The 26,568-nt window shown below is 43.4% G+C and overlaps 1 protein-coding gene across 1 annotated transcript; it reads right to left on the bottom strand.

Moving 5' to 3' along the window:
- Positions 1-428: 428 nt before the first annotated feature.
- Hal (histidine ammonia-lyase) lies at positions 429-24,671 on the bottom strand. Its single transcript, XM_048357833.1, has 20 exons — positions 22,959-24,671; positions 22,145-22,205; positions 22,007-22,034; positions 21,699-21,773; positions 21,529-21,601; positions 21,367-21,433; positions 21,071-21,108; positions 20,359-20,484; positions 17,646-17,785; positions 15,603-15,650; positions 14,142-14,289; positions 13,352-13,447; positions 13,198-13,256; positions 12,247-12,327; positions 10,751-10,816; positions 10,509-10,674; positions 7,828-7,962; positions 3,406-3,514; positions 3,248-3,317; positions 429-1,026 (listed from the first exon to the last, which is right to left on the bottom strand). The coding sequence occupies exons 1-20, from the start codon at positions 23,203-23,205 to the stop codon at positions 886-888; spliced, it is 1,974 nt and encodes a 657-aa protein (XP_048213790.1). The 5' UTR covers positions 23,206-24,671; the 3' UTR covers positions 429-885.
- Positions 24,672-26,568: the final 1,897 nt, after the last annotated feature.

Here is a 26,568-nt window from a genome sequence, read left to right as displayed (position 1 = left end):
CTTCCAGCTTTTTGTGTTTATGTGGCACTGAGGAATTTAACCCAGGGCTTCATGCATGCTAGGCAAGCACTCTACCTCTAAGCCACAGTCCCAGCCGCCTCACTATTCTTAACTGTGATTCAATTATAAAAGAAAGGGTGGCTTAAGAACAATTTATGATGTAAAGCAGTTACTGATAAAGTCATATAAAGGAACAATGATCATATTAGGACATAGCATAATCAGAGAAAGAAGTTCAACTAGCAAAAGAAATTTTAAAAGAAAGCCAGATCTGGTGGCTCACATCTAGAATCCTAGCTACACAGGTGACTGAGATCTGAGAATGATGATTTGAAGCCAGCCTGGGCAGGAAAGTCTGTGAGACTCTTATCTCTAATTAATCAGCCAAAAACTGGAAGTAGAACTATGGATCAAGTAGTAGAGCACTAGCCTTAAGCAAATGTGCTCAGTGTGAGTACCCAGACCCTGCGTTCAAGCCCTAGAACCAGTACCAAAACAAACCAAGCAAACAAAAAAACCGAAATCATAAGAATCACAGAATTCAATATTTTTTTAGAGATGAATGCCAACAATCTGTTCTCCCATTTGAAATGGGTTGTCTTATACTAAGAGGGAAAAACAATAGATCAACGCCAGGGTGAATATTAAGAAGGAATGGCCTGATGATATGAAGAAATTAAGAAAACTCCTTTAACCTGGAGACACTCTGTACTTCTCACCATAGTAACAAGAATCCAAGGCTGGAATTGTCACCAGCCTAAGCAAAGCAGGTTTTAGAGAAGGGGTGTTACATGGCGGGCTGTCCACAGGCCTGTCTTTCAGCACAGTACTGTTCTGCAATCAGCTAAGTGACATCTGATTTGCTCATCCAGGACAAAATGTCCATTACAGGTCCTCAGACTCTGGAATTTTGATGGATTTCTTGCGTAGGGATTCCAAGGAGAAGGCAGTTGGGGAAACAGGTCTTGATTCTGGAATATGCTCCATTCTGTACTTTTCAATGTATGGTTCGGCCACTTCCCAAACCTGAAGAGAAGAAAAGAACAGAACTGAAAGTGCTACAACTGGGCTGGGGATATAGCCTAGTGGCAAGAGTGCCTGCCTCGGTATACCCGAGGCCCTAGGTTCGATTCCCCAGCACCACATATACAGAAAACGGCCAGAAGCGGCGCTGTGGCTCAAGTGGCAGAGTGCTAGCCTTGAGCGGGAAGAAGCCAGGGACAGTGCTTAGGCCCTGAGTCCAAGGCCCAGGACTGGCCAAAAAAAAAAAAAAAAGAAAAAGAAAGTGCTACAACTGTTCCCCTGTCCTATCAAACATGGACTTCACCCTAAGTGAAAACATCCTCTCCACCTGAGTAAACACATAGTGACGGTTTGCTTGTTCTTATTTGAAGCCACTTGACACATGATCTGTGTCAATTAGTCGCTGGGTGCATTAAAGGGCTTCTAAAAATACAAAGTTCAGGGGGGTGGGGATGTGGTGCTGTGGCAGAACACTTGCATAGCACGCACAAAGCTTTGGGATCGATCTCCAGAGCCACCAAAAAATGGTGTGTAAGCTGGAGTGGTAGGTCAGGGATATCACCTCTGCTACTAGGTGGGATCAGGGCAGAAGGATTGCAACTTTGAGGTCAACTCTGTCTCAGAATAAATATTTTACAAAAGGGATAAGGATGCTGTGGTAGGGTGCTTGCATACTATGACAGTCAAAATCTGGTCTAAGGTATTTTTTTTTCTTTCAAAGCAAAACAAGCAAATGCACAAGAAACAGAACCTAGAAGATTTAGTGTGCACAGAGCCAAGGATCCTTGGTTCAAGGGTGTGCTACGACGGTGTGCTTTCTAAAGCAAGCCTTGAACTATAAAGGGCAACTTGGATTTGCCCTGGGCTCAATTTCCACACCACTGTGCTCTGTACTTGCTTGCCTCTTGCTGCTGAAGTGTGACCAGTGTTCTAGCCCTGTAAGTCCTGCCTGGGATCAATCACAACCTCAGCATCCCTCTCTCTGCAGCCATTTACCTCATCTTAGACCTACCGAATCCAAAGATGCGTTCTCCCAAGGTGCCAGGAGATTCACAAACACAACATGTCTGAAGAGCGTGCCCTCAAATCCTGGTTTTGTTTTGCTTTATTTTTTTCCCCCTCTACCCATCAATCTATTTTATTTCAGGCATAGTATCTTCTCAAGTTGAGGATTTTAGGATTAAAGTTGCTTTTTCTTTTTTTCTGATGGCCTCTGACAGCCAAGGGAGTCTTTCTTTACTCTCAGAGTGCCTCATAGACTGTATGTTCTGACAAACTAGCTCCTCTCACACCTTTCCACTAGCCCCAGCGTTGGCAGCAAATAAGCCACTCTTCTTCAATGGAGAGAGGGTGTGCTTAGAAGTTAAGATCAAAGAGAAAATCGTTCCCCTTGAGCAGAGCAACATTCCTCAGAAGGCTGAGATCTGTGAGGATCATGGTTCAAAGTCAGCCCGGGCAGGGAAGCCTGTGAGACTTCTATCTCCAGTTAACCAGCAAAACCCTGGAAGTGGAGCTGTGTCTCAAGTAGTAGAGCACTAGTCTTGAGCAAAAAAGCTCAGGGTCAGTGCAGAGTTCAGGGGGGTGTCAGGTGGGGGGAGGAATCAAGTGGTTCTAGAGTACCTGACATAAGTTATTCAAAAGGTTTAAGGTGTGTGTGCATGTATGCACACACACACATGAAATACAAAAGGTATCTTTCATAGCATATAATATGTACTGTATATATAATAAATCAGCACACTAGGCACTCATATCATTCAGCTAAATCTGTGCTCATGAAATGAGAAGAAAACCCATACCTCACCCAGCCAGACAGAGAACAGGCTACAGAAGAATAATAGGTGGACTCAAGTTCCTTTGGCGTTAAAAAAAAAAAAAAAAAGCCCCATAATTCTTTGTCCCCAGGTCTATGCAGGTGTGCTAATGTCACCAGGAGAAAGTGCTTTTGAAATAAAGAGGTCATCTGGCAGAAAAGGAATCTGAGAACCTTTCATTAATTTTCTCTCTAAGAATATCTGTTCCTAAATTCCAGCTACAAAGCATTTCAACTTCTAACCCCTAGGTAGGCAATTTGACTTCCTAGTCACTCTGCCTCTATATTTTTGTATTCACTTCCAAGGACCGACCAGATGACAATAGTCTATGGCAGCATTTCTCCACCTTACTCCCACTTGGATTTCTCATAACAACCCCAAACCAAGAACTAAGCAAGTAGCCATCTTGCCTTCTGCTCAAGGAGCAGTCTGTGTGCCGCCTCAATATCCGGGGCCATGAAGCGATCTTTAATCCAGGGCCTACAAAGAAAATATTATCAATTAATCAGCTGGACACCGAGCTCTGCCAAGGTTCTTGGTGTGACACCCAGGGCCCTATTGACTTTACCTTACAACAGAGCGCACCAGGTCGTAGACCTTCTCCAGTGGAGTGGTTGTTTTCAGGGGGCGTAGAAACTCTATGCCCTGGCAGGCTGCAAGAAGCTCAATGGCCAGCACTAAAACAAAAATGACAAGGTAGTAGTTGATTAAAGTCTGACTTCATGCTTGAGGAACAGGAATCACCCAAAGTTGCAGCTCCCATTAGCCAACCAACAGATGGCTAGCTCTCTATTGGTAGCAGAAAGAGGCCTTGGTATCAGTTATCCTGGCTACCCTTTGGATCAGTGTTTAATAGTAAGAAAGAGAAAATGGCAACATTTACCCTGGAAAGAACATCAGGCTCCCTAAGTATCCTAGGAAGCTGTTCTTTAGGCTACTCTAGCAAAATTCCAGTTCTTCGCATTCAAATGCTCCAATCGAGCTTTGTAGTCAGGTTTGTAAGTATGAGTAGGGAAGGAAGTCAGCTCAGTCCTGGAGCCCCAGCCCTCTTAACTAAAGTACTTTTCTTTTAAAGCTTTTAATTTGTTTTAATTTTTTTCCCCAGAGCTGAGGACTGAACTTGGGGCCTTGCACTAACCAGGCAAGTGTTTTTCCACTGAGCTAAATCCTCAGCCCCCTAAGGTACTTCCTTATTCATAATTTCCAACTCTGTGTACACGAAGTGAGGGCATTCCAGATCCACCCAGGATTCTTCATCGTCTCCTAGTGTGACTTTCTGTACTCACCAAAACTCATAATGTGCTTCACAGATCAAAAGACAAGATGTCAAATAATTTTACGCCTTGATCTGAGTTCACCACATAAACGGTCTAATCAACTTTAAGCTTCTAAAGTATTCCCTTGGCAAATTTTGTTTAAAAAATTTTTTATAGCTTAGTATCAAATGTAGAGAAATGTCCATTTTAATAGTCAAGTATCTTGCAAGTTATGGTATATTTCATAAAAGTTGCTTTTCAAGCAAAGAAAGACTATATAGGTTGCTTTATGGAGAAACTTAAAAGTTGACAAGGTACTGAGTTCTAGAATTTCAGTTCTAGTGAATTTGGTGACATGAAATGCGCATTATAGAATTAGTTCCATGGTAGTCACAGACACACTTGTTCAGTCACTGACTTCTACCAACCTTAGATGAGGGTCCATATGGCAAGCCTAAGGGAATAGCAGGTCTAAAAACAACTCACAATTTACATAAAGGTGGAAATAGGAAATCATTATTTATCTCAATCTGAAGTTGGGCAAAAGTTAGTAAGGGAGAAAATATTTTTTTTCATCTACAGCCACTTAGATGTTTGAAATAAATCATAATAATTGGCGGATTAACTATTTCATTGGCCAACTTCAGGAGCATGACCAGATCTGACTCAAATCACACTCTTATGCTACAGAGATTGCATTCTGAGACAACCGGGACAGGAGCACATAGAGAATGATCCTGTACATGGAGGCGTGACGAAGCATAAGACAGCAGGGACTTGGACCAATCACCTGGGGTTAAACGCTAGCACTGGTATTAAAGCCTTATGACACATTACATTACAGAACCTGTACTTTGGGTATCTGATCTACAAAATAGGACAATAGTCCATACATTCTAGGGTTATGATGCAGATTAAATGAGTTATAAGGTTGCCCACACAAAAAAATCTCAATGTGTTAGTAATATGTTGTAACCTCAAAAGAAGGGCAACCTGACAGCTTGTGCTAGAGACAGAAAAGACTGAGACGTAAACATCTACAAGAGAAACAAAATCCTCAGCTTATCACCTTTGTGACATTTTGCTCTCCATAGCCAGCAGCTTCCCTATACTCCCTAAACTTGTTCATGAGGACTCAAAAAACCACACATTTGGTTATTATGAATTCCAAGGGTTCATTGCATTTTTATTTAGCTGGATGCTTTTTATGGGGCTTTTATTTTGAAATAAGTTGATATCTTATGGCCTAATAACCACTTTAACCGTCCAAGGTTTTTTGGGGTTTTTTTGCGTTTTGGTGGTAATGGGGCTGGAACTCAGGGCTCTTTCACTTGCTATGCAGGTGCTCTACCACTTAAGCCAAGCTCCCAGTCCCTAAGAATATTTTAATGCATTGAAAATATCCAAAGAGGAGGAGGTAACAAACAGTACAAGAAATGTATCCAATGCCTAACGTATGAAACTGTAACCTTTCTGCACATCAGTTTGACAATAAAAATTAAAAAAAGAAAATATCCAAAGAATTATGGAAACATCTTTCCCCTTACATAATTAATTTTTTCATCTTAACACCATAACTCACATGAAATAACTATCCTAAGAAAATAAATAATATTACTACTTAGATAGCTGCAAACATATGATCTACTTAGATACACTGCAAATGTATTCCCAAGTTCTAAAATTTGGATTCTATTTATTTTTTCTCCTTATGGTACTAATTTATATCTGTGTTTCTTCTGAGCTTTGGGGCACCTATTCTTGGATGTCCTCCTGTAAGGGTCTTCAGCTCAATTTATTTAGTGCCACTCTCTTCCTTTGCCTTGCAAAATTAGTATCGTGTGTGTGTGTGTGTGTGTGTGTGTGTGTGTGTGTGTGTGTGTGTTGTTCAGGTCTTAACCTGATATATAACCTTGGAACTGCCTTTCCAGTCCCTCAATACTAGATCTGATTTAGTAATATCCTCTTCCACTTTATTCTTTAGTTAAGATTTTTTTTTTTTTGGCCAGTCCTTGGGCTTGAATTCGTAGCCTGGGCACTATCCCTTAGTGTCTTTTGCTCACTCTATCACTTGAGCCAGAGCACCACTTCTGGCTTTTTCTGTTTGTCTGACTGAGGAATCAAACCTAGGGCTTCACGCTTGCTAGGCAAGCACTCTACCACTAAGCCACATTCCCAGCCTTTTAGTTAGAATTTTACCAAGTTCTATAAAGTGGCCAAGTTGTCATACAACCTTTGCTTCTCTGTCTAGACTGTAGTTTCCATGAAAACAGAAGCCAGGCCCTCTGATCTCATTCCCTCTTCAATCCTCTGGGATCAAATGGTAGAGACCTTTCTACCCCAACTGGGTAGATTAAGTTTCATTCAGTTCCCACGCTTATTACCAATACAATGAACAACCAGTGGGTGTTATGATAAGCAGGCTCTTCATCTTATACTTTATATCCAGTGTTACTAGATTCCAAGATTTAAACATCTGTAATAAAAACAAACATGGGTAACGAATATGCATGTGATACAAATGCCAGTTGTTTGTTTTTAATCATTTGTTGCCAACTGCACTCTCCTGATATAAATGAAGAGATCAACATTGGACGAATCAGAGCTATCTACATCTGGATGGACAGTGTCAACTTTACTGTCACACAAATATTTGAGCAACAAACCTGTGACGGGCCCTGTTCCAGGTGTTCCAAGTCCATTGAGAGATGTGATTAAGACAGAGAAGATCCCTGCCTTTGTGTCTGGGCATAGGTGGCTCTCATCTACATATAATCTGAGCTACACAGGAGGCTGAGATCTAAGGGTTGTGGCTGAAAGTCAGCCTGGGCAGAAAAATCCATGAAACTCTTATTCCAATGAACCACCAAAAAGCCAGAAGTGGAGCTGTGGCTCAAATGGAAGAGTGCTAGCCTTGAGTATGAGAGCTCAGAGACAGTATCTAGGCCCTGAGTTCAAGCCCTAGACCTCAAATTAACCACCAGGAAACCAAAAGTGGTGCCATGGCTCAAGTGGTAGAGCGCTAGCCTTGAGTGTAAAAAGCTCAGGGACCATTCCCAGGCCTAGAGTTCAAGTCACATGACTGACCAAGAAAGAACAAAAATCTAACCTGATTGTGGTGATCATTACACAATTCTATGAACATATGAAAATCACAAGTCCTCAGCTCAAAAAAGCAAAACAAAACCAGAAAGCAACCAAGTAAATTGTATCTTGAGATAGCTGCTTTAAAGCAAAGAAAACACATATTTATCTTAAAATGGTGATACTCTTCATCCAGCAATATGTATATATTGTTCTTTGATATACTTAGGAACCCAGAGGACCAAATATAAAGAAAGCCAACTTCTCTTTCAAAGACAAACAACAACAACAAACAAACAAGCAACAAAGAAGGCAAAGTAGATTGCTACAACACTCTCCGAAAAAATGCTTTTGCCAAATAGGTTGAACCTAAATCTTAGCAAGTCCATTGCAATATATGGGAAATACCCAGGACAAACTAGAAATGAAAAGTGACACAAGAAAGGCAGCTGCTGATGGCTCAAGCCTGTAGTCCTAGCTAATCAACTGAGGTAGTAGTTTGAAGCTAATCCAGGAAGAAAACTGTGATTAGCTTTAAACTACTACCAGTTGCCTGGTGGTGCTGGTGCTGCCCTTGGGGACCCCTCTCTGAGAACCCAGCCAGGGTAGCATGTCCCAGAGGCCCGTCATGCCCGGCTCACTGGCAATACCTTGCTCTGCGTGCTCCACGACTCTGAGGGCCTTCCTGGCTGCCCACCCTCCCATGGAGACATGGTCCTCAGTAGCAGCGCTGGTGGAGAGTGAGTCCACAGACGAAGGGTGGCACAGAGCCTTGCTCTCTGAAACTGCAAGAGACCAGAGCAAGTTAGGGGGCACTGTGGGCTGGATAAGCAGGCCTAGCTTCTTTCTGTCCAGGAGCTCTGGGCTGTGACCCACACACCCGTTCCTTTGGGGAAAAGGAAGCAGGTGAATCTCCCTTCCTCTCTGGTTCCCTACGTAAGAAGGGCTGTAACCCGCTGTGAGCTCTGAAACAAGCTGGGGATGAGGATCTGAAGGCCTCTGATTATAAACAGAAACATTAGACACATTAGGCATGACTGGGAGATTGGGGAAGAGAAACCATCATGGATGTACAATAGGTGGGCAGGAGCAACTTGCTTACCTCAGCCGAAGGGGTTGAATTCAGTGGTGACATTTGAGGACTGAGGCCAGAGCTACAGATTGGGGGGGAGGGGGCCCAAGGTTTAGCAATTCAGACTGTTCCACACAGGAGGTGTTTTTTTTAGGTTTAAGCAAGGCCTTGTGATGATGACCAGAGGTAGGAGGTTAGTGGTCTCTTGCACTGAGGCCTTGCAGATATGACTGTGTATATATCCATGTCTCTGGCATCTTCTTATATTGCCTTACTGAGCTTGGGGTGGGGCCTGAGATGCTGTCATTATAGTAAGCTCCTAGGTAATGTCATATTGTTGGTTGAAGACCTAGGACTTTAAGTAGCAAGGACCCTAGAATGCCAAGTTCTTTCTCCTCAGCTTCAGAAGTCTGCATGGTTCACACTCTAAAGTCTTTTCTCCTCTTCCATTGACCTTGGGTTCAGTTTGGTATTTTTCTGGGCCATAGGGGACTCAGGTTTAAACTGGGGTGGCCAGCTAGTTGTGGGTTGTTCAGTATTTTATACATTCTGGCTTTGTAAGTCTCAAGTTCCTGAGTCTTAAGCTGAGGGTTATAGTGACCGCCCCCTGTAGAATAAGATGTCTTTCTGTTGAAGGGGCATCTTAATAAACAAGCGGGCAAACAGAATATACTGGACCAATGAGAACCTCAGTCACTGAAGTGAGAATATAGATTTGGGAGCCAAATTGCCTGGGTTTGAATTCATCTTTACACCTGACTGTGCAATATTGGGTAAGTCAATTGCTTCCACAGTTCTAGTATTCTTCTGTAAATCAAGACATAATAGCACCTCCCTTGTGGTATCTGTGTCATGACTGAGTAAACATAAGCCATACCCTAGCACTTACTTTGTGTTTGACATTGCTCTGATATTTACTTATCTATCTCTGGAAACTGAATCAGAAACCAGCTATGGTGAAGCTCAATTTCAGAGGGCGTATTGCTATGTATTTATTTCTATTGGGGTTTGAACTCAGGGCCTTGTGCTTGTGAGGTAAGTTGTCTATCATTTGAGCCACGTCTCTAGCTCTTTTTCCTTTAGTTATTTTTTTCCACACAGTCTTGTGTTATGTGTTCAGACTGGCCTCAGACGGTGATTTCCCTACCTATACTTCTTGGGATTACAAATGTGCACCACGCTCAGCTTGTTCTTTGAAACAGGATCTTGCTAACTCTCACCCTACCCTGGGGCCTTGAATAATGATTCCACCCCCTAGTCTCTACTTCCTAAGTAGTTGGGATTACAAGTATGAGCAGCCACACCTGGTTGACATATTCCTTCTCGTAAACATTTTTTATATATTGCAATGGGATGTTTATCTATGTTGGCATATTTATTGGAATGTCTCCAAAGTTTAATTGCTCAGGCTGATTCAAGTATTAACATGAACCATAAGCATTTTTGTCTTTTCCCTTCTAATAATATTCACATTGAGTTAAGTGAGTTAGGAAAACCAACTATAAAGATGAAGTCTACACGCAACTGGGTGGTTCATGCCTATAATCCAGCCCGGGTGGCAAATCTGTGAAGCTTCATCTCCAATTAACCAGTGAAATGATTGACTGGAGGGATGGCCCAAGAGGCCAAGTGTCAGCCATGAGCAAGAATGCTAAATAATGGCATGAGGCCCTGAGTTCATGAGCTCTAGTACTGGCACAAAAGGAAGGGGGGAGAGAGAGAGAGAGAGAGAGAGAGAGAGAGAGAGAGAGAGAGAGAGAGAGAGAAGAAAAAGGATGAAGTCCCTATACATTGTGAATTTGCTTTCCACAGGACCATTGTCCACTTACAACCTCATTATTACAGTTATATTTCAGTATTACATTGTAGAGGTGTTTGTTTGTTTGTTTGTTTGCCAGTCCTGGGGCTTAAACTCAGGGCCTGAGCACTGTCCCTGGCTTCCTTTTGCTCAAGGCTAGCACTCTACCACTTGAGTCACAGCACTACTTCCGGCTTTTTCTGTGTATATGGTGCTGAGGAATCGAACCCAGGGCTTCATACGTGGTAGGCAAGCACTCTACTGCTAAGCCACATTCCCAGCCCCTTGCTGAGGTTTTTATTTTCCCTGAAACATGTTAAAGAGTCATTCTGCGCCATTAGTACCGAGGGAGGTAAGAGGGTGAAAATAAGAGTGGAGAAAACTAAGATCTCATTCAAAGTCAAAACCAGACAGGCCTTTAGCTAGACAGCCTTGTATTATGGGAGGTGGGAGGTCCTTACCGAGGGCAGCTGCTGTGCAGTGGGCTATCATAAACCCAGAGTTGAGGCCACCTTCGGCCACCAGGAAGGCTGGCAGCTCACTGAGGGAAGGATTACAGAGCCTTTCAATTCTTCTCTCACTAATCGCAGCAAGTTCATGGACACCAATGGCCAAGTAGTCCAGGGCCTGAAAGAATGCCTCAGTTTAGTTATCCTATACTGGACTAGGTGTTCAAGATCAGGAGAAGTTTTGAAAAGCTTACTTTGGCTGGGTATTCACCGTGGAAATTTCCTCCAGAAATCGTTTCTCCTCTACTGGCGAAGACCATCTTTCAAAACAGGTTAAGGCTTGAGCAATAACACTTACTGGTTACTTCAAGTATAAGGCCCTGCCCCACCTGCTTATTGTGAACATTGAAGTGGCCTTCCTTGTACAGCTGTGGGGTCTTTCCTTAAGCAGTTGTCAGCATACAGGAGCCCCAAAGCAAAAACAAACATTAAAGGTGAATATATACACCCAAATGGAGATGGAAGGAGCATGGAACATGAATTTGTGTTTGCGCTTCAGATCAGTGATCCCTAAGTACCTTAACAGTACTAACCTGGTGATTAGTACCTGCACTCCCAAGCAGAGGCTCAAACATCTGTTTGAAGGCAAGGTCTGTTGTTCATTGGGCACTTTGAGTTTGTGCTCCACAGAAGAATATGTCAAATAGAAGATGGTGCCTAATGAACAGGCATTATAATGTTGGGAATGAGCAGTGGGAACATTGTCAGAGTCTGCTCAGTGATCCTATACCAGCATTCAAGGATGGATGAAAGTCACCAAGTTCTCACAAATCCATTAAAGTAGGAGGCAACTTTGGACTCTCTGAGATAATTTTAGACTCAGAAATAATTCCAGTCTTTCATAACATTTACTTAAAGAAGGCACCCAGGCAAAGGCAGTAAACAGAGCCCCCTTCCTGGTTCCGAAAAACCTAATTTGTATTTATTGACCTAAAGAAGAGCTGGCTTTCCATATCTATGGATTTTACATTTGTGGCTTCAACCAACATGGGTTTGAAAATATTCAAGAAAAAATGTGTCTGTACTGGACATTATATTCCCTAAGTAATATAGTATAATTATTTACATAGCATTTGTAATATACTATGTATTACACACAATCTAGAGATGATTTAAAGCAGATGGGAAAATGTGCATGGATTACCTGCAAATACTATACCATTAAGAAATAAAGAGCTCCATCCTTATGAAATGGAAGCATTTGTGCTGTTCTTTGTACAAATTGGGAAATACTGACTGGAATCAAGTCCATGTCAGAAATAAAACTTGGGCTGAGAAAGACCTCTCTAGACACTTTGGTAAGTGTTAGAATGTTGCCAAGGAGAGCACATACATAAAGGCCAGCGCACCAGACTCGCCGCAGTCCCATTTGTGACTCCACTGCCAATGGCAGCAGTGGGCCAATGCCTTCCTGAATCACCTCAACCAATGTGGGAGGTGCTTCCTTTAATCTTTCAAAAGCATGGAGTCAGAACTCCAGAGCTGGTTGACAGGTCTGCTTACCACTTATCAATTCTGGTCTCAAGACAGTGACTTAGCCTAAGCTTCAGAGACAAATTCATTTACCTATGAAATGGAAAAACAGAACTCAGATGCTAAGCAAACAACAACCACAAAGATTGCCTTGCCAAATCCTAATGTGACCAGCTGGAATTGCATCAACACAAATGAGTAGACATTCAAAGGATACGGGATTATCTGTTGCACTATTCAGTTCTGTGGTAATGATGTCCTTCACAAATGCTATTGTGTCATTCACCACCCCGTGGACCTAAAACACAGCAGAAGTAAGGATATAGGATGAATTGATTCCAGTAAGGATGACAACATTCTTAGGAGACAACATCTTCAGTATTTCTCCAGAAACTGCTTTGCACTTGTGATCACAAAAAGCATGTTTGACTCATTTAAGAATACTAAGACAGTTTAAATGGACTTCCTAGGTTCTCACTGACACAAAATTAGAACTAGATTAGAATAGGATTTGCTATTTTAGATAGATAGATATTATATATACTCTCTTATTTTCTTTTATACTCTAGACTAGAACCTGACATAGCTGGTACGTTGTTCCCTGGGATACCTTTCTTTTTGGGAAGCGAGGGGTACTGCACTTGTATTCTGGACCTTGTGCTTTCATTCAGTTTCTTCACTCACTGATGGTTAAGCCTCACAGATTAGATGATAGTAATTTATACCTGATAATAAAAATGCAGGCATGGATAGACACTTGAATTTTGGAAGACAGAATGAAACTTTGCTGGAATAGCCCTGACTGGCTGGCTCAGTTTTATTTAATAGGGAGAGCCAGCAGGACTCTTTTTAACTCTAGCTATTGCACTAACCCAACACAGCAAGTTGTCTGTTGGACTCTGATAGGTTAGACAAATCAATTAAAAAAAACCCACAAATAACTTGGCATATATAGTAAAAAGGTTTTAGTAACTGGAGGAATGGAGGTACCTAATTTTAATAGAGGCATTAAAGAAATCTAGATTATAATTGGCCCTGTCATGATTTTCTAACACTTTCCTCATATCTATGTGTGTGTGTGCGTGTGTGTATACTGAACTTGGAAGTTTTATTTTTGAACTAAACTTGGAAAAGAGCTGCTGTTGTTGGCTTTATTTCCTGTTTTTACCTGGGGACAGCAACGCAAGGTGTATGCGTCCTGTACACGATCGCAGAACCTGTGGCTCTCTGTGGAAAAGGTGGGAGGAGGAGATGGAACAAATTACCAATCTTCCCACAGAACACAGAACCAAATAAACTCACTCATATAAACATGTCCAGACCTGCAATTTCTGATGGGTGGTGATCTGAATCCAAGAGTGACCGGAACCGGAAAGCAACTTCAATTTGCCCACGCTGAGGGCGAACGGCATGAATGTCTAGAATTGAGGAAGGGCAAAAAGGTCTGAGCAATTCTGATATTAGAATGAACTACTGTTAGAAAACCAGCCAAGGTTCTGAGACAGGCTTCAAGGGTCCCTAACCCACCACTCAGAATTGAAACATGATTCCTTTTTTACTTTATTCTTTCTATTTAACTATCTAAGTGCACTTGAACTTGAGACATTGAACCTACCCTTGTTGGAACTAGAGTGACGACTAGCTAGGAGCTTGGATAGTGACTTAAAATTAACTTCATTTTTGAACAGCTTTCTACCTTACTTCTTACAGTACTGAGTCTGCAACTCACTTTTTAAACAGCTAATTCTATAGTTTTTCTCTCCAGCTTTCTAATCAGGACAATTCTAATCCTACTCTAGGCTTCAAGTCCTGCAAAGAGACTTCTAAAACAGTACTGAATTTGATAGGACCAGATTGCTAGGTGATCTGTAGCAGGTCACCTACTTCTCAAGGTCTCAGTGGATGTCTGTCGCATGGTTGGCAGGATAAAGTGTGGCAGAATTTAGATGAAGCTGTACTGGTAACTGGACAAGCCATGAATACCTGGGTTGTCTCTTTCTTCTCTACCACCTACCATCCCCTTCCCTCCCCCAACTCCTGTGCCTAAGGACCCCAATCAACTGCCCACCAACTCTGGATGAATATACAAATGAACAGAAGCCTGGTGCTGACCTGTATCGAAGGCTTTGGTGGTGCCCTTCAGAACTTCAAGGGTCAGGGCTGCTACAATGTCAGCCTGCCGGGCAATGGCACTGGCTCTCTCCACAGCTTCACAGCCCAAGGAGGTGATCATCTGTGTTCCATTGATTAGTGCCAGGCCCTTTGGGAAGGGAGAGAACAGTTGTCTATCGTATTTATTGCAATTAACCTAACTACACGTGGGTTTCATGCCTTTTGCTTTTGTAAGAGAAAGCCTAGCCATTCAGCTGATCTATGGGTAGCCCGTTTTCTCATGTTCAGGGCATCAGAAGCATGTGAGGAACAAATGCCAGGATGATGGCGTCACTAGGATAGACCTGGAAAATGCATTACTTGAAAAATGTCTCAGTTCTCAGGGCAATTGTGTAACTAAAGAGCAGGTTACAATGCAATCTTTGTTCTACTTCACTTCTCCTTTACTTTCTCTCCACTATACATAAGACATTCTAAAACAATCTGATGGACTTTTTGTGGCTTGGTGTTTTATTTGTTTTTTTGGTATAGCACCAAAGGGCACTGTAATTAGCCTTTTCACTCAATGTTGATGCTCTACCAGTTGAGCCACAACTCCACTTCTGTCTTTTTGCCGGATAACTGGAGATAAGAATCTCACAGACTTTCCTGCTCAAACTGGCTACAAGCCACAGATCTCAGATCTCAGCCTCTTGAGTAGCTCAGATTACAGGTGTGAACCACCAACCCTGGCTTGCTTGGAGTATCTTAGTGGCCCTCAGCTGAGAATATCTTGCTAGGTTCTTCAGAGAACTGGATTTGAAGATTGAATTCCTAAGAGAACCCATAGGCATTTTTTTAAATTTTTTTTTTTTTTTGGCCAGTCCTGGGCCTTGGACTCAGGGCCTGAGCACTGTCCCTGGCTTCTTCCCGCTCAAGGCTAGCACTCTGCCACTTGAGCCACAGCGCCGCTTTTGGCCGTTTTCTGTATATGTGGTGCTGGGGAATCGAACCTAGGGCCTCATGTATCCGAGGCAGGCACTCTTGCCACTAGGCTATATCCCCAGCCCCCATAGGCATTTTTGCCATGAAGAGTCTTTGAAATGCTCATGGAAAGGCCCTTTGATCAGTGAGCAACTTTCAATAAACACCTAAGTGGGCTGGGGATATAGCCTAGTGGCAAGAGTGCCTGCCTCGGATACACGAGGCCCTAGGTTCGATTCCCCAGCACCACATATACAGAAAACGGCCAGAAGCGGCGCTGTGGCTCAAGTGGCAGAGTGCTAGCCTTGAGCGGGAAGAAGCCAGGGACAGTGCTCAGGCCCTGAGTCCAAGGCCCAGAACTGGCCAAAAAAAAAACAAAAACAAAAAATAAACACCTAAGTCACTTTTTTGTCAAGGTCGTAGTAGGAGTGTTAAGAATGAAAATAGTACATGAATTAAGATTTGAAAATGTACCGAATTTCCCTTGAATCTCTTTACCTCTTTTGGTTTTAAAACAACTGGTTTCAACCCATGAGCTTCTAGGACCTGTAGGATGATTTAAAAAAATTAGCATCAAGTATAATACTAACTCATTTTTTATTCCTGTGGCATTTAATAAAAGATTTTCTATGGACTTGGAATATGGCCTAGTGGTAGAGTGCTTGCCTTGTGTACATGAATCCCTGTGTTCAGTTCCCCAGAACCACATATATAGAAAAGGCCAGAAGTGGCGCTGTGGCTCAAGTGGTAGAGTGCTAGCCTTGAGCTTAGAAGCCAGAGACAGTGCTCAGGCCCTGAGCCCAAGCCCCAGGGCTGGCCAAAAAAAAAAAAAGAAAAGAAAAAAGAGATTTTTCTAGGCCAAAGGGCCATCTTATAAAAGATTAGAACTGCATATATTGATTGTGGTCATTTTTCAAAGTTAGAAAACACATTTAATTTTTAAATCACATTTGGCCTTAATCCAGGGGCTCCATTTTCTATAGAATCAGTTTTGGTTTTGAGTTCCTGTACACCTTTGTGACTCACCTCTTTGATTGCTAGTTCCTGATATACCTGTGTCTAGATTAAGGCTGGGCTCCTGGTTGCCTCTAGAACTTGAACAAGAAAAGCCAACCACCCACCTATCTGCTTTTTCTATCACTGGCAGAACTGTGGACCAGGGCTCTTGTGAAAAATGGGTACACCAATAAAAAGGGGGGGCACTACAGAAATCCCTTTTGTGGGTTGAGTCAGAATTCTGAGGGGAAAGAGGCAGTAGAGCCTTGTTCTGAAACCAAAGAGGTTAAAAATAAAAAAAGAGCCACTATATGAAGGTTCCTCTAGCAAGAAAGAAAGAGGAGTTACAGTAACAGAAAGACAGAAGCAGGGGGATTTGAGTAACTAGTACCAGTTTCTTTTTGGGGTGTTAGGCTGAAGCTGAGGGTGGGAGGAAGGGAGACAGAGTGATCGTATGCTTGAGGCTGAAGGAGATGTGTTGGGCACAAATAGGAAAATAATCACATAAGCTGTTCAGAGAGCCTGAAGGAGGGCCATAAGAGACTTGGGGGTCTGGGTAAAGAAAAGGCCCAAAGAAGCATGGAGCTTGATAGAGGACTTTTCAGAAGGAAAGAAAAGCAAGGCAAGAAGAATGTGTTCACTGTGGGCCCCCTGCCTAGAGCCCAGCACACCCCAGCCATCAGCAACCTCCAGGTTCTGTACTGGAGAGCCGGGGGTGGGCAGTACAGTGGAATCAAGTGACAAAGACAACTCTTCAGCCACATTAAGTTTGAGCTGTATCCTGAGGACAATGGGAAGCATTACAGGTTTCAACCAGAACACACTTGGATTTACTGCTGACTCAGGTCAGGCTGAATGCTGTGTGAAGGTGGTTGGAAAAACACTGTCAATAGAGAAATAATCAAAATCAGGCTTCATGAGAGAAAGACACGGGGAGGTGGTCCCTCTAGAAGATGATCTAGCCCTTTAGCTTTTTTTCCTCTTTGGCCCTCTGCCTCTTTCCATTAGGAGTCCTTCTAGCACGCTGTCCTGATACTTTAAGTGACGCTTTGGGCTGCTCTGATGGCATTTGGAGAAAACATTAAAGCTTTATCACACCACAGTTTTCTGACTAGCTACCAAAGAGAAGCTTGAGGAACCTGCTTTTCAGAGATGACAGAGAGCCTGCTAGGAACCACAGCTATGTACAAGTTAAGACCAGTTCCTAAATCCAGTTTGGACCCCTCCCCAACATGACTACTGGCAGTTTATTGGTATCAAATCAATTCCTGGGATTAACACTAGCAATTGTACCTTGTCACTGAAGTGACACTAAAATCCTGGAGATTGGTAGTCAAGTATGCAAGTATGCAAGTATGCAAGTCAAGTATGCATCTTGCCTAGTTTGACTTCCAAGCTCCAGTCATCTCATTTATAGCGTAAGAATAGGAGTGGCTCCCTCATTGGGATGTTGCAACTATTCAGAGACATAAAGCACACACAAATACATGCAGTCTAAGCGAGGAAAATCACCATCACCTAATGAAGTAGTTATGAATGTCTTACATATTTTGCATCAGCCCAGCCACTCTTTGGGGACCACATCTTCCCTTCTCCAATTAACCCAAGAGCAAGATGAGCGAGTGGGGCAAGGTCTCCACTGGCACCAACAGTTCCTTTCTCTGGAACGTATGACAGGCAGGAGGCTGTGAGAGAAGTAGGTACCGATTACCTCAAGACTACTTATGTCTACTTGTGTCATTGTGGTTATCTTTGCTTTGAGAGTGATCACTGCTCCCCCCTCCCTCCCTTGGCTGCAGCAAAGAGTCTAGCATCACTCTGTGCCATAAATACCCGGGGAAGGATAATTCCTAAAGCACATTATTGTTTAAAAGTTCCAGCTGACCTCCATGGAAAGAAAGAGAGGGGAGGGGATGGAGAATAGAAAGGTGGGAAGGAAGGATGGATGGAAGAAAGAAGGAGGGAGGGAGGGAATGGGAAAGAGGGAGGGAGGGAGAAAGAAAGAAGAGAAGGAGGGAAGGAGGAGGAAAGAGAGGAAGGAAGGGAGGGAGGAACAAATGAAGGAACAAAAGAAGGGTAGGCAGAAAGGATGGCCTCCCACTCCTGGTACCAAAGGCTTCATGGCTATAATCTGACTAATATTTCCATTTCTAGAAATTCTAGCTATGTACCTCAAAGGCATAATCAGGAACCAGCTAATGTTCATTACAGTTAGAAGATCATACACTTATTTAGAAGATCATACATGTAGAAATTATCTAGATATGGAATTAAGGGCCATTTGTGCAACCAAATCATATAATTTGGTTGGTAGCAAATGTCTGAAAACATGTAAATATTGACCATTTCAAAGTAATATAAAATACCTGAGAAGAACAGGGCACACCAAAATCTTAACACCAGTTCTCTGGTGGTGGTGGATTCATAGGCAATTTGGCCTCATTATTATTGTTATTATTATTTTTTGCCAGTCATTTAGTCAGTCACCCATTACCACTTTTAAGTGAATATGCATGGTTTTATAGAATTTCCCCTGAAAAGTTGTCAAAAATTTTGCTAAAATAAAATCAGACTCTTGAGAATGGTGGGTTTTTTTTTTTTTTGTTTTGTTTTACCAGCTGTTAAGTAGTAGGCTGGGTATGTTAATAGGCTGGGTATGGTAACATACACCTTGTAAGAACCAGCTCTTGGAAGGTGAAACAGGAAGATTGAAAGTTTGAGGCCAGTCTGGGGTACATAGTAACACGCTATCAATAGTAGTAGTAGCAGTAGCAGTAAGAATATTGAGGAGGAGGAGGAGGGGGAGGAGGAGGAGGAGGAGGAGGAGGAGGAGGAGGAGGAGGAGGAGGAGGAGGAGGAGGAGGAGGAGGAGGAGGAGGAGAGGAGGAGGAGGAGGAGGAGGAGGAGGAGGAGGAGGAGGAGGAGGAGGAGGAGGAGGAGGAGGAGGAGGAGAATAGTTTGAGTAGTATAAAGCAGTTTCACCCATGCACAGGCCAGTTTTCAGACCACAGTTAACTTTAGGGTGTTCTCAGCAGAATAGGGAATGTAGACTCACCATTAAAGCACAGGGGAGTTCAAGGTTGGGGAGTTGTACTGTCTGGGATTTGAGGCTTATAGGACAGACTGGGTTGGGATATGCAGCGCAGCTCTCTCTAGACTGCAGGCTTACATTCAGACTTCACTGCGCTACTGCAAGGCCCTGCTTCTCTTCCCACTCCTTTCCTGATGAAGCTCCTGAGTTTTGCTGACCTAGAAGTTTTATCCTTATCTTTGAGAAACAAACAACAGTGATTCCCAACCCTTGTCAAGAAGAAAGCTCCAGAGAGTTGAGTTGCATAATGTCCAACCACAATAATCATTTATGATTAAGCAAATCATTAAGCTCTTTATACTCTGTTCTACTTTTGTAAGACTTTGGATTTCAGGGTGTGAGTCTAGCTGGTACATCAGCTAGCAGGCAGCCAGACATACAAAACTAGACTTCAATATGGATGTCACCTACTAATCATTTCATTCCCCACCTAATATGGAGCAATTCCTCTAATCATATATGGAGGCGAGCACCCTACCACCAGGCCATATTCCCAGCCCCTCTAATCATATATGGGTACTACCGAATAGAAGGGTATGTCTAGGCTTGAACTAAAGAGCAGGCTCAAGAAGGACTCAGTCTAGTTTTATTACTGGTTGATTGAGTTTTGTGGAGGTGGTATCAGTGTTTGAAATGAGGGCCTCATACTTGCTGGGTATGCCACACCCTCAGCCCTTACTTTGCTTTAGTTATTTTTCTACATAGGACCTCAGTTCCAGATATCCTACCACTAACTTTCCCCTCCAGTGCCAGCCTGGACTGTCACCTCCTAATTATGCCTCCCACTTAGCTGGGATCACAGGAGTATACCACCATGCTCAGCATTGTTGATGATCTAAGATCTCACTTAATGTTCAGGCCTACTTCAAACTTTGACACTCATGACCTCTGCTTCCTGGCTATCTGGAATTACAAGTGTGTACCATCATGCCCATTTCTTTCTAGTCTTAAAGATGCCAGATGTTAAAGTGAGGGTACTCTAGGCTAGGCTAACATTCATAGGAAATCTCAAACCTTTTTCTAGCTTGTGCTTCATGCCAAGCCCATTTTCCACTCATCTCAATCATTTTGTCTTTATATCTCAATGTCCACAATGTCACTCAAGTCTACCCTGTGGGATGTGCCCAGGCTCCAGGGAAAGTCAGCCTAGGAATACCATTGTCTTACCATTAAATACGTCAATGACTTGTTTGAGGGTCTCGAGGGAAATGCCACTATATCCTTTGGCTAAGACATTGATCCTTAAAGCCAAGAGCATCCGACACCGCTCAGGGCTGAGTGGTTTTCCAACACCTACGAAACGTGACAACATTTTTTTTTTTTTATCCAAGAAAACCAAATCTTTTGCTACCTTTTGGTAGCAAAATCTTTTCCCACTACAGCCCAATCTCTAGGTAGCTTTCGAAAGCTGCTTAGACCACTCTCTCTGCTGCTTGTCTTGCTTCTCAAGTCCTTGTTTAGACAAAGGTAAGGCCCAGGATTCCCTTCTCCATATCCATCCCTAGAATGCTTCAGGGAACCCCCTATCTTCTAGAACATCTTCAGAATAATGAAAAAGCTCCTCTGGGTTTTAATGGGGCCTGGGCCTTGATAGATTTTCCCATTCACCTGGCTAACCCTCAGTCATTTCCCTTGTACTTCCTTCCCTGAATGTACCACCCCCTCTACAGGATGGGGGCACATGTTCCTGGGCCAACCCCACACTTCCACCTGGAAAGGTGGTCGTGCCTGATGCCATCTGCTTCCTTTCTGGCCCCAGCACTATGGAATGTACTTGGCATAACATAGCTGCTGTGGCTGACATAATGACTCGTTGTAATATGCTGTTTCATGTAATCAAACAAGATCTAGGAGGCACCCGCCAGTTTAAAACATTTACCTGAAGAATGGGAACGAACTAAGTTGACCTGAAGCTCCCTGGAAGAGAAAGATACACATCTTGCTTAGAAACCTCTGCTAAAAAATTATTCCCTTAGCTGGGAAGAGGAGAAGCATAGTTAAATCTTTGGGCAACCAGCCAATCTGTTTTCATTACCAATTCAGATATAAGTGAACCCAAGCCTTGCCCTACTTACCTGTTAACACACTGGGCACAGACCAATGATGTGCCTTGTTGAACAAAATCTCAAAGATAGTGAGCTCTGGGACTTGAGTGTATGTGTGTTTGAAACTTACTGTAGCTTATTGACAGGAATTACGGTTCTGGCAAATTTCCCAAAGCCTGTAGTAATACCATACACAACTAGAGGAAAATAAACCAACAGATATTCCATAATTAGATGTGGAAGATTGTACTTGCCTATGAGAGAATCAGATGCCACAAAGAGTACAAGATACCTGTCTGTTCTTTGATGATGCTATTTATGACTTCTCTGGATTGCTGCACCTTCTTTTCTGCAGTGGAAGTGAGCTGGGAAAATGTTCATCAGAAGTGAGCACATGAAAGACTTCCATGTCTAGTGAAACATGGCCAGACAGAATCCTTCCTTCCCTCTCTCTCCCAATACCTTTATTTTGTAGTGTCCTTTTCCCAAGTTGACCAGGTCTGCGGTGCTCAGACTGTCCCCATCTAAGGCGATATACTGCACAAGAGGAGACAATCCCAGTTACTGTGCTAATAAAAACACACAGCTTGCTGAAGAGGAGGCTACACAAGGAAAAGTCAGAAATGCAGACACTTGGTGCCTTTCTCTAAGACACAGGACAAGGCCCTGTCCTGGAGGGTAGAGTTGATTCTGAGTGTTGCTGACCTTCCTGCTCAAATAGGAAATGTAACTTGACTTCCCCCACAAAAAGGAAGTGATGTACCACATACCTTTTCAGGCTCTCGATATTTGCTGTATCTGAAGCCAGGTAAAGGAAAATTCTGGTAGTGTGGAAAAGTCCCAGTCCTAGTCCCACAAAGGAAAGTAGAGCCCCTGGAGCTTCCCACAAAGGCTGCAGCAAAGGATACAAATAAACTCCTTCTGGTTGTGAGGGAATGAAATCAGGGGACATTGCATCTCCTTCTATGACTGAAACAAGAAGGCAGGAGACAGCTCTTACAAATCACAACGTGGCGCTCCACATGTGGATTGTGCAGTCACTGGTGGTTCATGCCTCTAATCCTAGCTACTCAAGTGGCTTACTGTTTGAAGCCAGCCCAGGTAGGAAAGTCCACAAGAGTCTTATTTCCAATTAACCACCCAAAAAGCTGAGAGTGGACCTATGGCTCAAGGGGTTGAGTGCCAGCCTTGAGTGCTCAGGCCCTGAGTTCTGAGTTCAAGTCCCAATGAGCACTCTCCCTCTCTTTCTCTCTCTCACTCTCTCTCTCTCTCTCTCTCTCTCTCTCTCTCTCACACACACACACACAGATATATAGACATGTGTTTAACTGGAAGTTTAAGACCTAGTCCTTCCCGACACCTGCACTTTGTAATGTAGATTTTTAAGTATGAATTCCTGATACCTCTGGGCTGCTGGTAAAGTCTATGGAAGAACAAACATTTCTTCCGAGTGACTGAGTGATGGCAAAGGAATCCAAACCTGCAATCATGGGTTCAAGGTTGGACCCTGTCACTGACAGATGCCTAACTGTTAAGTCACCACCTCTGGGTCTGTTGATCCTTTGGTGTGAGAACCTGGCATCTGAGGCTTGGCCCAAGGCAAGCACATGTATTCTCATCATTTCTTCTGAAATGAGGGTGACTGTAGAACTCCCTCCAGGCCTGAAGGACAAATCTGGGCCATGCAACACCAGTTTGTCCCCCTTCCCTGCAGCCACTCACCTACTTCCACGAACTCATTGTCCTCCAGAGCCACCTCCAGCACATCCTCATTGTCCAACAAGCCTAGACCTTTGCACCTGCGCACCAGGAAGCGCACGGCATCCACCGACGAGAAGCCACCATTGTCTGGCTTGTTCTTCATGTAGCGCCGCACGGCCTCACGGCCCAGCCAGCCCACAGTGAGCTGGGCATCCTGGCAGGGCACAGCCAGCCATTCTCCGCGCACGTGCACGGTGTACCTAGGCATGGCTCTTCTGTAAGTGGCCCTGCTGTCAATGGGGCCAGCACAACTAGATGCCTGCTCCTCCCAGATGACAGTCCCAAGAGGGAGAGGTTTTATCCAGAAGTGACTGCCTAGGTGTGGGGGTTAGGAGCACGAGAATGGACTTTTCAAAACACACCCCTTCTGTCTCCTTTACTCATACATGTGCTGGACAAATATTTATGGAGGCTCCACAGGGGGTGGGGATGTCCTTTTGGCTTTTTGAAGTTGGGCTAGGTGAGAGAGAGAGGGGAGTCACCTATCTACCAGCAGGCCTGTCCTAGCTGGAGTCTCCCACCCTGGAAGGCTCAGCCCTTGCTGATATCTGCTCTTAGCCCCCACTGGTGAGGGCCCCTAATTTCTCCCTCTTGTTTCTGCCCCAATTCTCCTCCATGGAAGGCAGCTTTATAAACACCCTGTCCCAGGGACTTTATCAAGAATTACTCAATTGTGAAACACACCCTGCTAGCCAACTGTGACACCTGAGAGTGGGAGTTTGGCAATTTTCATTCATTTATTTCACAAACATGTATGGAGCAACCGCTCCCTGCTACCCCAGAAGTGCTTGAAGCTCTTGATCCACAAAGGAAGACTGCAAAGGCCAGAGATCATTTTCCCAACTCAAGGTCATCTGGACCAGTGAACTACTAGGGCTTAAAGGATAATTCCTTATTGTCCTTGAGCAAGAAGTCAGTAGACAGTTTCCCCATTTACAAGTAAAGGCACTAGCCAACCCCTTTAGTAATTTGTAAACAGCTTCTGATAACAAATCCCAGTCCTCCGATTTACTAGCTATTTGAACTTTGGGAAAGTTAGTTGACTTTTTTGGGCCCCAGTTTCCTAATTGTTAAATGGAGATAATGATAGCACCTTTTGCCAAGAGTTGCAGGGAGGACAAAATGAATTCGCATGTAGAAAGCCCTTGGCTTTCCTAGCAAGTTGGAAATGCTATGGAAGTATCATTATCATCTGGACTTTTAACACTTTATCACCTGTTTTGTGCATATTCTTTAGGATATCCAAAATTCAATTCTTCTTCTTCACCACAGATAAATGCTTCCTGAATCCAATTCAGTACCAGCAGCATGAAGGAACTTTGCATAGTATGGGGAAAGGATTCAAAGAAATGTATGCACTCTTTTTCACTAAACTCTTTAGTAATAAGATAGTTCTTAGAAATTTGATTATTACGACAGAAAATCCTGAAAAATCTGTTTCTATTTCAACAGGCCTCATTAGAAATAGAGACAGAGCTTTGCCCAACTACCACCCCACATCCACACCCAGAGGCTCTCCTCCACCATCTTCATGCAATCTAATTGAAATTTGCTCTTCAGCCACTAACATGCTGTGACCTGGAAAGTATCATCATTAGAATTTGATATATAGTTATTTCATATGACATCATCCTATCTTTTGCACACCATTTTTTCAGCCCTCCCCTTACTTTAGTCATCCACTTGCTAGGCAAGCGCTTTGCCACTGATCTACATCCCAGCCCCCAGCTTGCTTTTTGTAGTTCATCCTGATTGATCTTTCTTAAGCAATTTCAAGGTACTTTGCAACCCTAGATCTATGCCTACGGGTGGAGGGAAAATCATACCCTGGGTCCTCACAGTGAGCTGCAATTATGGTTTCCCTGACTATTGCAGAAAGTCCAGTGATCCTAAAGCAAGGCACTGCCCTTTGGCCTCAGAGAGTCTCCCACACCTCTCCTCAATATACACCCCATCCAATTCTGAGGTAAGCCTGTCTCCTACATCTCTGGAAAGATTGTGGCCCTCACAGATGCATCGTCTTCACCCTGCCCTCCTCCATCTACTCATCCAACAAATCACATATGGGCTGATTACCTGCTACGTGCCAAGCTCTAGCTGAGGTGCTAGGGATGAAGTTAAGATAGTCTCTGCCTTTATGGTGCTTCTTGTGTCGTGATGGATACAGACTTAAACTAAAATGTCTAACTACCCCGTAGGCCAGGAAGGTACATCCAACCACGAAATGACTCAGCTGATAGCCTCGGCTGAGCCCTGTTAAATTCCAAGATAGATTGAAGTGATCAAAGTCACCTGTAGCTGTGTGAAGACTCTAAATGCAGGCCCTAGACCTTGTGGAGATTTACTATTATTTCTGCCATGTACTTCCCAACTTCATTTGTTTGGCTAGATCATTCTTGCTCTTGAAATCTCAGTTCATGTCTTCTCTAAGCAGTATTCCCTAAACTTTTCAGTTGACAGCTTTAGCAAGTGTCACTTGCCTTTTATCTAGAAACTGCTTATCTTTGTTTATGGGTTCAGCTGACCTAGTACAGATATTCATTGTATGCTTATTAGCTGAACAGGGACAACTAGTTTCCTGTACCTGTCCTAGGCAAACCTGGGCAGGATGCTAGCCTCTAGCGCCCTCTACCTCTCTCAATAGTGCATTTCAACACCATTTTCAAGCATCACTTTCACTACCACTCATTAAGTGATCACTGAAAAATCGCATTAGCTTAGAGTTTGTCACAGGGCAGAAGCCTTAGATAGCATTATTTTAGTATGTGGAGTTGCTCATCTAGTCACGTAGGACATGGGTCTGTGTACCAGGGATTTGAGTTGGGCTCTTCTCTGGTATTCTTGACAAAGGCAAGTGAAATCTGAGCCTTAAGAAACAGAATCCCATTGCAACATAACATTCAAAAGAATACAGCTGGGCTGGGAATATGGCCTAGTGGCAAGAGTCCTTGCCTCGTATACATGAGGCCCTGGGTTCGATTCCTCAGCACCACATATACAGAAAATGGCCAGAAGTGGCGCTGTGGCTCAAGTGGCAGAGTGCTAGCCTTGAGCAAAAAGAAGCCAGGGACAGTGCTCAGGCCCTGAGTTCACGGCCTAGGACTGGCCAAAAAAAAAAAAAGAATAGAGCTACAAGGAAGAAGGAACAAGAGCTTCAGGATTCCAGGAATGGGCAGGAACTTGTCCTTTTGATACCTGCCCTCACCTCTGAGTATTCACTTATCTACTTTATCTACTTATCTACTTTAAACTAGGAGTCACTGCATAGGCACTTTTGGGAGGGTACTTGATAATGACACCCACCCATCCAGATTTATACTGACAAAACTGTTGGTTAGTTTATTTGGCAGAGGTGGAACAATCTGGGTCAGAGTCTTACCTGAGAATCTGGAGATGCTCTCTCCATGTGGTAGGAACCATTTGCAAAGTAGAGTTGGAGGGTTTGCAGGCTGGACACACAGATGACACGATTGCTGATGGCTCTGTAGCCCCCTTCCTTCAAGCCGACACATTCTTCTACATTCCCCCCTCCTCCCCACCATCCTAATATTCTTAAAATACACTTCTTCTT

Source organism: Perognathus longimembris, chromosome 1 (assembly GCF_023159225.1).
Source record: "Perognathus longimembris pacificus isolate PPM17 chromosome 1, ASM2315922v1, whole genome shotgun sequence".
NCBI lineage: Eukaryota > Metazoa > Chordata > Mammalia > Rodentia > Heteromyidae > Perognathus > Perognathus longimembris.
Note: the sequence above shows the minus strand (reverse complement) of the source record. Positions and strands in the feature narration are given on the sequence as shown.